Consider the following 12432-nt stretch of genomic DNA (forward strand, 5'->3'; position numbering starts at 1 on the left):
ATAATATCTCGTACTGTAAATGTTGTTTATTGCTTTGCAATGTTTGCAAGAATGAAATACTTTTTCATAGTTGTTAAAAAAAACTGCTCTAATTGTCCCTTTTTGCCGAAATTAAAAAAAAAAAATACAGACAGACAGAAATATATGGTCATACAAGTTGTCTAAACAAACTTAAATATGAAATTCAATTGGTTTCTCATTCAAAATAAAATATAAATGTTAATTAATAGCTTTTTTCACAGAGCACCATGCTGTCCTGCCAAGATCTGAGCTTTGCTGGAGGGCAGCGCTACGACTGCCCGTACTCCGCCACGGCGTCAGCTGATGGTTGTGTTGATGTTTCCACGGCAACGCTCGTCTCCCTCTGGGACGCCGATCCCCTGGACAACGCTGCCCGCCAGCACGAGCCGCCGCAGCGGGGTGAGTGCTGCATTATGCCGGGATCAGCGGCGCGAGAGCCTTCCCGGCTGTGCCGCGCCTTGACAAACTGGAATGTTTCCATCTGGGATTTAAAAAAAAAAATTCAAATTGTTTTTATGTTTTGTTAGAGTAGATGTGGACTGTGGATTATCTGGCCACATCCAAAGTGTCAAGACTTTACTGGACTCCTTTCGTTTGTTTTCAAAGTATCGATAGTTTTGATAGTTTAATAGACTTCTTTCTTTCTTTCTTTCTATCTTTCTTTATTTTTAGATTCACTGCCTCTCAATAGACCATTACTAATCAGTATAATGTATTTGTTTTAGATTCACTGCCTGCACCTGAGCATGGACTGGGATGTCACCCCACCTGGTCTGATCAACTGTCACCTCAGCTTCAACGAAACAAACAGGTACTTAAACAGCTTATTATATTCTAATAATTCTGAAGCTGGTGACATATGGTTAAAGGTTAAAGGAATAGTTCATGACTTTCTTCTGCGTGGTTGTATGAGGTTTTTGTCCATACAATGTAAATCAATGTGGTATATATCATCTCAGGAGACATGGATTAAACCACTAGAGTCATATGGGTTATTTGTATGCTGTCTTTATGTCCTTATGAAAGTTTTGGACCCCATTGACTTATATCAAACATTCATTCATGCTCTGCAGAAGAAAGACAGTCATACAAGTTTGAGACATCCATAGAGTGAATAAATGATAAGAGAATTTTCATTTTTGGCTGAACTTTTCCTTTAAATATGTGATTTTTGCACCATTTTGGGGGGAATTCTATGAATTACTTCTTGTTGTGGATTCATGTTAAGATGGGATAGGAGAAAATACTTTAAGATCTTATAATACACAACATCTTTAACAAACTGATAACATTGTTCCAATATAGCTTCAAGACACATTAATGCAGAGAGAGGAAGAGCTGGCCAGACTACAAGAAGAGAACAACAAACTCAAGGAATTTCTGAACTCATCGTACGTGAAGTCTCTGGAAGAAAAAACTAAGGTAAGAAATCTCACAACTTATCACAGACTGCAAGATATTTACTATGTTTACAATGTTTAGTATACAGTTTTCAAATCCACTTTCTCTTCTCATTCATAGAAACTGCTTTCTAACTGTAAGGTTCCAGATGGGTCAAGACATAGGAAGAGAACACATGGCAATTTCCGGAACCTGGGCGAGTTGCTTCACAGCGGCGAGGGAAAGCGCACCTGCCGCAATCTCTCTTTAGAGTTCTGCTCTGCAGAAGAACTTGCGGCCACTCCACCTCTGGACTCTTGGATACTGGAGACTCTAGGTCTACGAGACGAGAACACAGTTGATCCAGAACATAGCTTTATGAGCCAAATTACTGACCACAATCCCTCCTTCAACTGTTCACTCACTAAACAGGATGATTATGGTACTGGAACCATGAGCAATTCAGTTAACTTCAGCTCCAATGCTGAAACACAGTGTGAATACAGTAGCATCATAGACTCATTCAGCAACTGCAGTATGGACACCTCTAGTGGCTACAGCACCTCTCAGAGCTTGGCTTCAGAGTATACAACCCTAGACCCCTCAGCTTTGTACACCATCACTTCAACAGGGTCACTGGTTAGTTCTCTACCCATAATGGCCACTGCTCAACACTTCACCCCACCACGGGCTGCGTCTACTCCTTGCCGGCCCAAAGACACAAGCCCTGGTCCACACTACAACACACCAGTATGTGGGTCCTCCAGTCCACGAGGGGGCGATGGTCAGCTTTTCTCCACACCTCATGTGTCCCGTAGCAGGACAGATTTGGCATTTAGCATGTCACTAAGTCCCCAAAATAGTGTCAAAACGCACAGTTTCCCTCAAGGACAAGCGTTCACACGTAGAGATGCAGAAGGTGGATGGAACTTCACCTGGGTGCCCAAACAGTGTTCCTAAAGACATTTTCAAGAATTGTAAGAGAAAAATGTTTTTTTAATTATTATTTTTAGGATGGACGGATAACACATTATACCCCATAATTGCTCGAAGCAGAAATCTTTTTTCAAGAATTTTTTATAAAATGTAGGGGTAAATACACCATAACTTTATAGCTTTGTGGTATTATCGGTTTTGTCGTTTATGAGCTTGTCTATAGTGTTGTTTTAAACATTGTGATTAAAAGGCTTTGTCTTTGATGTTAAGTAATGGATCAGACTTTTTTTGTAATATAAAAAATATATTAAATGTTTTTAAAAAACAATTCTGCATCTATCTGCTTTCAAATTGTAAAAGAAATTAAGGTTCACTCAACTTATGTCCCTTATTTCACCTTTGGCGTAATGACACATGAATTACTCGCATCAAAAACATTCGTCTTCCATTAAAAAATAACATCTCTCCATAACAGTAATGAGAGGCAGAACAATTGTCTATTTGCTTGTGAAATGATGCATTAAGTATCAATGTTGCAAGGCCCAAATCATCTCCTGCTACAACGTTATCCCAAAACTATCATTCTCATTCCCACACCTGTCTCTCTATCCTTCCCTCCTTCCCCTATCACTTTCCCTCCCTCTTGATCTCTACTTTACGTCTTCTCCTTTCTCCCACCACTGTGAAACAAGAGAGGGCCGGCTGGTCTCGAGGGAGACTTCCTCCCCGATCCGTCACGCAGGTCTGAGATGGGCTGCACCCCCATGGGGGTCTAACATGGGATACTAACACCCCACTATCCCTCCCCTCTGCCCAGCCTCTCACTTTCTGCTCTGCCCTCAGGGAGCTGGGGATGGCAGGGAAAGTTTGGGCCCTGAGTTAGCCATGGAGAAGCCAGGGTGAGTGGTCTATCTTTAATGACACGGTTAAGCCCCCTGCAGATGGCCTCCAGATTGAGAGGTTGACAGTTAGGTGCACCTTGAGAGGTACAGAAGCATAGAAAATAAAGGGTACAGATGAAAGAACAAGGGCAAGATGAGATGATTGTACGTGGTTGGGGGTTTTGAATAGGAATTCTTGAGAGGATGTGTTAATCAATCAACAAGTAACAGTTTAAAATAATAAATGCAATGGTCGAATTCCAAAATTGCTATTGTTCAATTAAAAAAAATACTGTGGCCCCCCTAAAGTTATACAGTACATACACTTAAAATGTATGTAGCCTATATCATTACATACAATTGCAAAATATCAAAGCAAGTAACATGTATTTTAAAGAAAAAATTGCACAAGCACTTTTTTATGCAAAACATTTGTGAAGTTTGTGAGATTTTAAATGGAAAAAGAACAGATGAATTTAAAAATCAAGACAAACAAAAATATTTGGACACTATGTCATCAAACTTAAGATAAAGGTGTGCTTGAAAGTTGATATACAGTATTAATGTCAACGACATAGTTCTTAAATTAAAAGATAATGCTGCCCAATAATCAAAACAAAAAAGGAATAAGGACGAAAGAAAACATTTCTGAAGACAGTTACCAAGCTTCTTTCTGGTTAACTAGGTAGACAGAGAGAAGTGTAACATTAACAACAGACCTCCATAAAATTTACACATAAATACAGAAGAACAGGCTTTAAAACACACACACACTGGCCTTAATAAACAAATACACTAAAAGAGACAAACATACCAAATAGGGATATACCATAGACATCTGTTATTTTTAAATAAAGTTTAAGTAATTAATTATGATAACCACAGACAAACGCCAACCCTAACACTAAAAGAACACATTTAGCATTTTCAGAAAACACACATGACTATTGACTGCTACTTTTCTGCAGATTCCTGGCAGCTCTTTGCACCACTTCAGTTATAACCAAGAACATTTACACTTTATTAGCCATAATACAAAAAGTAATACAAAAAGTATCTCAGCTTATGCTGTCAAAGTAATATGGGTTTAATGTGGGAAGCAGAATAGATCTGAATATTCTATTAACAGCAATAGTAAATAATTCAAATTCCAATAAGCTATCGAAAGAGGAAAAAACAGCCAAACTTGAAGCAATAGCTAAGTATACTTTAATAGGCAAATAATACTAATAACTGTATGTGTCAGTTGTTAAAGTGAGTGATTTTGTACATGTTAGACATTGGGAGACTGCTCGACAGAGATAAAGTTAACGTTTAAACAGGCAGTGTGTGCCTCTCTAATTAAGGAAGCCCTGTTTTCTTGATCTCTAATAGGTTTGCGGTAATACATCATGTATAAGGTAGAGAGAGTATGCTGGAATGCTGCTCTGCCTGGTGTGATAGTTAATGTGTGTCTATAGCTGTGAAGCTTGAGTAACTGTACACTGTAACTGTAAGCTTTACCTTTAAAATCTCAGATTTTATACAATAAACCAATTATATTTATTTTATTTAAAATAAAATAAATACTAAGATGAATTTGTTCCTGAGGATGCTAGTAATATGTTTTGGAATATAACTCTACGTTAATACTGAACATTGCACAGTATATACTATACTGCCTAATATTTTGTAAGTGAAACAATATGCATTATTGCACAATAAACATTTAAAACAGTAGTATACAAGAGTGTTGTCACATGGCCTTGCCGTTTCTAGTATCATCTTGGAAACAAAAACGTTTAATTTAAAAAAATGTCCAAGGGTGTGTCTCAATCATCTCCCTAGGTCCCTATGTTGTGAATCAGTATATCGTGAACACAAATTCAGGCACTGGCAAGTGTGTTCATCCACTGAACATTGTGACAGTTAAGACTCAATTACCTGCGACATGATAACGAGCTTGTGCACTCAAGCACACTTGTTATTGATCAAGAACATCACTGTATTAATTCTATCGTTCGCTGAACTTTCAGTGTTATTATGAAAGTTAAATTACATTAAATAATGAAATAAAAATATAAAGGAGTGCATTTTAAATCTATTTTTAAAAACGAATATTTAAAAGATTGATTCCCTTTAATGGTCATTATAGATGAAAGACGTTACAAACAACATCTCTTTTAAAGAGAAAACAAGGCTTTGACATTATATATTTACACTTGTGCTTGTCTTCTATTGACTTAAGAGACTTCAGGAGACATGACAACGTTTTCGTTAACGGAACTTGGGCAATGTTCAGACAACAGGCAAATCAGATTTTTTCTCAAATCAGATCTTTTCAGGCAGACTGTCCGCACTATTAATTGCAAGTGATCAAATCAGATTTGTGTGTTCAGACATAACCAACCTACCTGCATGGGTTGCTTTGGTAACAATGTAGGCATACCCACATGACGATGCTTTCAAAACAAATGCAAGAAAAATAGAGGTGCATCATCTCGCTCTCCAAATAAGCAGTCGCGGTGCAGAACACCTCTGTCGCAAAAGATAAACTCAGCGACAGAGGAGATTGGTAAATATTTTGATGTTCCGTGCTGTGGTCACCGATTTTTGACGTCACTGTTGTGCAGGGCTGGACTGGTAATCTGGCATAACGGGCATTTTCCCTGTGGGCCAACGCACCTTGGGGCTGATCAGGGGCGGACTGGCCATCGGGAGATCTGAGCCGGCCGGTGGGTCGGCCGCAAAACGGGCCGAATGGGCCACGATAAGCTGAAAATGTGAAAGTATTGGAAAAGTGCAATGGAACACCATTTGAAGTTATACTTCCAATTTGGACACCTGTGCAACTCAGATTTTGCCAAGATGCAGGTGTGTGACGTCACTCAAATATGTTGGTAACCAAGGAGATGTACAAAGTTTATGATAAAAATTAGCATGTCCCAAATGATGCACTATACACTGTGCACTTACACTATACACTCAGCCATGTAGTGTATGAATTTTCAAAGTGTAGTAACATCCCAAATGGAACACAACGTTTTTTTTACAATACGAAAGCAATTGTGTATAACAGCTGACAGAAGTAATGTTTCAAATGCATGCAATGTGTTTACATGTACATATTCACACAGCATCCCTTACCAAAAATCTACAATTCTGACAAACTTGCCAAAAACCTGATGAAAATTTGGTGCAAAATTCCCACTCATTATTTTTATCTGAAATTAAGCTTGCTATAAGAGACTATTTAGCAGAGATGTGCCACTTCTATTAAAATGATTGGGATAAATTGGAATGCCCAACCAAGGAGCTCTAAGCGCCCAACGGTCAACGGATGTAGAAAGGAAGTCCCGCCTTACAGGTAAAAGAGCCAAACTCTTTTTAGATACAGACATCACCTGTCAGTCATCTCTAGAACGTGTATGCGCATTAGCTATACTAGCTGGGATAATTGCATATGAAGTAAAGAAGCACAATTTATGATACCAGTGAAGTCAGATTTTACTGCTGATTTGAAATATGTTGTTTAAACCTATAGCTTGGCAAGCAGTTTTTGAGATTTTGGTGTTCCCTCATTCAGGTAGATAGGAGCTGCACTGTTATTACTGGAATAGCCTCCCGGGAGTGTCCCAAAGATGGACGCCAGTGAACTGACTTGCTAAAAAGACTTTGTTTTCGAATCACCACAATTGTTTGCCAGAAGTTGCAGCTCTTCACTGGTAGTGGTGAACCTGCAGCAAAGCTATTGCAACAATGTAGAGTTTTCCACAAAGCTCATTGCCATGTCAAAATATTGAGTGGAAAATTTGCAGTTAGTTTGCCAGAATTTTCAGTTTTTGTAGGGGGTGGTTGATGGTAAAGCACTCAACTCACATTTGTAAGGCGTTGTGTTCACTGTAGTTTTGCTAGTTGCCATGTTCTTCATTATTAAAAATGTTTTTGTCAGACCATCAATGCAGCCATATAACGCCACCCCTTCCACTAAGTACGGCAAGTCGCAAGTGCTGAGTGCATGTGTTTATCATTCCACACTCCATTTTAATGGTTGAAGAAGTGCATCATCCAGGTAGTCATAGAACACTTTTTTGCAGAACATTGCATAGCATTGTTTATCATTCGTAGTTTGGTTTGTTCCACTGGCCAATGTATGAGGTATTCATCATCACTGCACCTCCTAATGAAAACAACAATCATACTCACAACTGTCAGCAATATGCTCTGAATTTGAGTGGTGGTGTTGTAGTGGTCTAAAGCACCTAACTGGTAAACTGGTAATCAGAAGGTCACTGGTTCGATCCCCACAGCCACCACCATTGTGTCCTTGAGTAAGACACTTAACTCCAGGTTACTCCGGGGGCATTGTCCCTGTAATAAGTGCACTGTAAGTCGCTTTGGATAAAAGCGTCTGCCAAATGCATAAATGTAAATGTAAATGAGTGATTCTGGTCAAGTACAGATAAACACTTTAAGTGAGGCTGAGACAGAGGAGTAAGTGTGTGACAGAACATTAAAGACATAGGGGTTTTAGATGAAAACACAAAAGAAAGAGAGGCGTCATGTAGGTGTAACTGTAATATAATGAGACCTATTATGTGTGCTGGTGGGTGTATGTAGTGTTTCACTTTGAGGATCGTGTTGCTGCGGTCACGTGGCCAGTGTATCTGGAATGTGACATGACCACATTACTCAATCTTTAACACAGCAGGGAAGCTTAAATCAAGATTGAACACAAATCACACAATACAGTACATAGTAATAGAAGTATAAATAAATCGAAATTACAAAAAGTCCCAGAAAGTGGAATTGCACAATGAAAAGCCTTATGATCTGCCATTGTAGTAAATGATTGGCTATCACAGAAAGACATAACCTGCTTGATCATAACCCCTTAGCCATTCAGCTGTCAATCAAATTTTTCATCCTTAACTGCCGCAGAGGAGCTATTGAACAATAGTGACAGCTTGTTAGTAATATTAAATATCAACTCTAAGCAAACACATGCATATTTATGGACAGAAATCCAAATACAAAGGGATGCACAATTGCATAGTGCACACAGGTTGGAGACTTGCCATTGACTTCTATTGTTTTAATTGATCGAATAATATTTTCTATCCTGTAACTCTACCCCTGAACCTAACCTTTGTGCATTACTAGTTTTTCATTGAGACATTTGGCATGTTTATTTAGCCATTTTCGTTGTGAAGTCTGTTGGGTGATTTCAGGTTTTACTCTCCTTGTGGGATTGTATCCATATATTTACGTTTGGATTCCACTATTATAATATACTGTTAGTTTACGAATGAAACAGCCATTTTTGTATTATTTTGAAATGTCTGTTACATATATGGAACTATGTGACTTTTTTATATCAGTGAAAACCACATGAAAATAAATCAAATTCTGAGATATCCTGGTATGGGATTTGATTCCCACAATAAAGGCAAAACTTGACCCACACAGCACAAACCAACATGAGTGTGTGCAAACTCAGAGTTGCCTCGCTGACATTCTGTGGTTTTATAAACCCTGGATGTTATCACACTTAGATTGTTACAAATAGTTCAGATGAGTCACTACTCTTCATTCAACCACAATATTTTACTGTACCTAAATGACACTCATTAAACTTAACATGTAACTGTACAGGGAGTCCCATGGCATTCATAACTTTTTTTTTACATTCCTTATAAAAGGGGAGATTTTAAGACAGATATGCAATAAATTGGAGTTTCTTAGCACTGTGCTCATACAGCTCCCCATCCCCTTTCTCACACCCTGTACCCCTCCTTCCAACATACTATCTCACACATAGATGTCTGAGATTACACCAGAAAGAGCAGATACAAGAAACTCTAATGTAAACATGACCATTAAACTTTAAATTCCCTTAGTCGCACCTGCTTAAGGACTGCTAGGGGGGCAGCATGCACCTGTCCAACAACACATACAAGCATGTATACATGTAATAAACTAACCTGCTCATCCTCACCTACATTTACACAGCTTATCAATCTGACCCTTTAGAGCCAATAAAATACACTGAGTGTGTGTCTTCTTCAGTAATGTCTAACTTCACACTTCTATCTCATCTAAGTCACAAATGACTCCATAGTTTACTGAAATCTTAGTAGCAATCTCAAGCAGATATAGTATTTAGAAAAACCTACAGATGATTAAAACAGACATATGATTTATAACTTCAGAGCTTTGCTGAAAACATTATTGTCTCTTTATGGTCAACCTTTAGTGAGATTCCTCTTATGAAAGATTGAAGTGAAACTCAATTCATTCAAATTGATAAATATCTCCCTCTAGTGGCTTTATATAAGCAGAACTGCCTCCAGGTCAAAAGTGATAAAAGATCCTGAAGAACTGCTTACATTTCTTAGTTTCAATGTGAACACATTGAGTGGTTGGTTGATTTTTTATTTCATAATATAATATAATACTTAATGTGTCAATAAATGTCATTTGACGTTTTTAATTATTTTCAAGCATGACAATACAGTGAAAGTACACTATAAACCTTTTTAACCATGTAATCTTTTGAAATAGTGTCTTTTATTAAGTATTTTTTTTTAAATAAATACAAATAAAAATACTGGAGAGAACTACACAGCCATTGTTTAATACAATACATCAACTGGGCTTGATGCAATTTCCAAACAAGTAAAATTAATAAACAGACTACAGATTTGAGCAGTTTACAGCTACAATGTAGGGTTTGTGCACATTCCATTTAGATTTGCATGCATTGTGATTACGCACAGTAAAAAGTAACAATAATAACAACAAAAATAATAATAATAATCAATATATAATAAAAAATAATCAGACCGTTATTTTAATACGGTTTAATATATTGTAAGTTGTATAAATTACATTTTAAAAACGTTTGACATTTATTAACAAAAATGTCTGTAATATGTAAATATTATATTTATAATGTAAATATAAATATATTGCATAATTGGGTTTTTTTACCTCACTTACAATTTGAGTAATTGTTTCTACACAATAGTAAAAGTTACTCAGAAACACGCTACACAGTAGGCCTATGTGCTTGTTTACCTGTCTCCCTCTGTTGTCACATAAAAATGGCAAACTTACCAATGCCAAGATTACAAGATTTAATAAATCATAATGTTAGCTAAACATACATAATGGTATAATATGATAACATTTATTATTATTTTTTATCAAAAGAGCAGTGCAAGTCCAGAAAGTGTGTCAGGAGGTGAAGACAGTGGAACTGGTGGTAACATAACAATGACCTGAAACGATATTGTCCTTGATCACACAGGCAATCAATAAGTACCAGATGTACCTTATTCTGTGCTGGCAGCGCTGCTTGGTAGTCACTTCCTGCCTAATGTAAACCTGAACTCGGAGAAAGCCTCCTCGTCGAGCGTGGTGCCCGCACTCAGGTTCTTCAGCAGATCAGCCTGGTGTGCCTGTAACACTGCCATAGTGTGCAGGGCAGCACCAGCCTGAACCGCTGCCTGATAAGCTTTCCCTACTAGCGTGGATGTAGGCCCTAGTCCTGCACGGCTTTGTGGGGAGAGAGGGTATTTTTAACGATGATGCCGAACTCGGCGAGAGATAACCCGCAAGTGTCTCTTCAACTGGCGGCATCACCGAATACCCCCGTATCTTAGCACCCACGATAGTGGAATATATCGACGTCGAGGGCACGTAGACATGGGAAGTATAGGGTTTCCTCCATGAATGAGAGAGTTCGTCATGGAGGTCATCAAAGAAAGGAAGGGACTGATGGGAGGGACTTCCCCTGGCTCCAACTTGGAGCGTTTGGGGGTCTCTTGTTCGCGTGGCCAGTCTAATTGAAGCCTGGCCACCGAACGAGTAATTACCTCAAGTAATTCCTCCGATGATTTATTATCATGCCTGGAATGCTCGGAGATGGGAAACTAAAAGTCGGCAGACTCAAGAGATTCAAGGTCCCCCTCATGAACTGAAGAGGCGCCGGAGCGCGCTTTAGGATCACGGGAAGGACCGGCTGGATCTGGGGAGAGACGAGCGATAGGGATGGACCCGTCTCTCGCTCCTCAGCCAGATCCATACGAGAGCCCCACGATTGAAGTGTGGGCGCTTACTCTCGGAAGTAAGCAAGACGAGTGCGAAGAATTTTGACTGAGAGCAGATCGCATTGCTCGCACCCGCCCCGCCCCAACGCGAGAGCAGCATGCTCTTCCCCCAAACACACAAAGCAAAACTGAAAACTGTCTTTCTGTCATTTTTTTTTTTTTAGAAGATAAAGGTATCTGCAAACTGCCTAACAAAATCTAACTCCTAGCTGAGGAAAGTAGAACGTTTCTGACAGGCTCATGAAGCATAGGCCTACACACACAGTGTGATCTGAAGACAAAAGATCTGACTATGCACCTGTGACCATCTATTTATAGCCCTGCTGCAGGTGCATCCAATGATGTCACTGGCAGAGGCTATAAATTCCGGTCAATTTTCATTGGCGAGTTGCACTCATATTCACAGCTGGTCACACCTAAAGTTGTTCCCAAAGCGCTAACTCAGCGCAGCATCATAAGTGTAGCTTTTTGACAGGGAACCTAATATTCACTTAAAATCCCCATTAGTTGTGTAGTAAAATGTGATGAGAATTTGAAGTGTGAATCTGAAAATAGCATTATATTCTGGACACTTATGATGATGTTCATAAATTATTTTTATTTATATAAAAAGATCACATATATGCTATAAATACATTATATGCAACATATATTTCAAACAACCCGCTCCCACACCCGAGGCGTCAAATACTGCCACTTGTGCAAGAGCCCAGTGCCTCACACAGATGCCAAAAGCACACTCTGGCGTCTGTATCCGACGCATGCAGAGGGCAGTCTAAAAGGGAAAATATTTTAGTATGCTAAAAATTCCAATCACTGAAAGATTTTTGTACAAGTACTGATATTTACATTTACATTTATGCATTTGGCAGACGCTTTTATCCAAAGCGATTTACAGTGCACTTATTACAGGGACAATCCCCCCGGAGCAACCTGGAGTTAAGTGCCTTGCTCAAGGACACATTGGTGGTGGCTGTGGGGATCTAACCAGCAACCTTCTGATTAACAGTTATGTGCTTTAGCCCACTATGCCACCACCACTCCATACATATATAGTGCAATTTTTTCCCTGTTCCAACACTGATGCATTGTTAACTACAAAAACATTTGAATTATCCAAA

General features: G+C 38.8%; 1 protein-coding gene across 1 annotated transcript; it reads left to right on the forward strand.

Moving 5' to 3' along the window:
- The first annotated feature begins 248 nt into the window (after positions 1–248).
- On the forward strand, positions 249–2528 carry LOC127632182 (geminin coiled-coil domain-containing protein 1-like). Its single transcript, XM_052110773.1, has 4 exons — positions 249–420; positions 747–832; positions 1327–1443; positions 1543–2528. The coding sequence occupies exons 1-4, from the start codon at positions 249–251 to the stop codon at positions 2359–2361; spliced, it is 1194 nt and encodes a 397-aa protein (XP_051966733.1). The 3' UTR covers positions 2362–2528.
- The last annotated feature ends 9904 nt before the right edge of the window (positions 2529–12432 follow it).

This window comes from Xyrauchen texanus, chromosome 38, assembly GCF_025860055.1.
Source record: "Xyrauchen texanus isolate HMW12.3.18 chromosome 38, RBS_HiC_50CHRs, whole genome shotgun sequence".
Taxonomy (NCBI): domain Eukaryota; kingdom Metazoa; phylum Chordata; class Actinopteri; order Cypriniformes; family Catostomidae; genus Xyrauchen; species Xyrauchen texanus.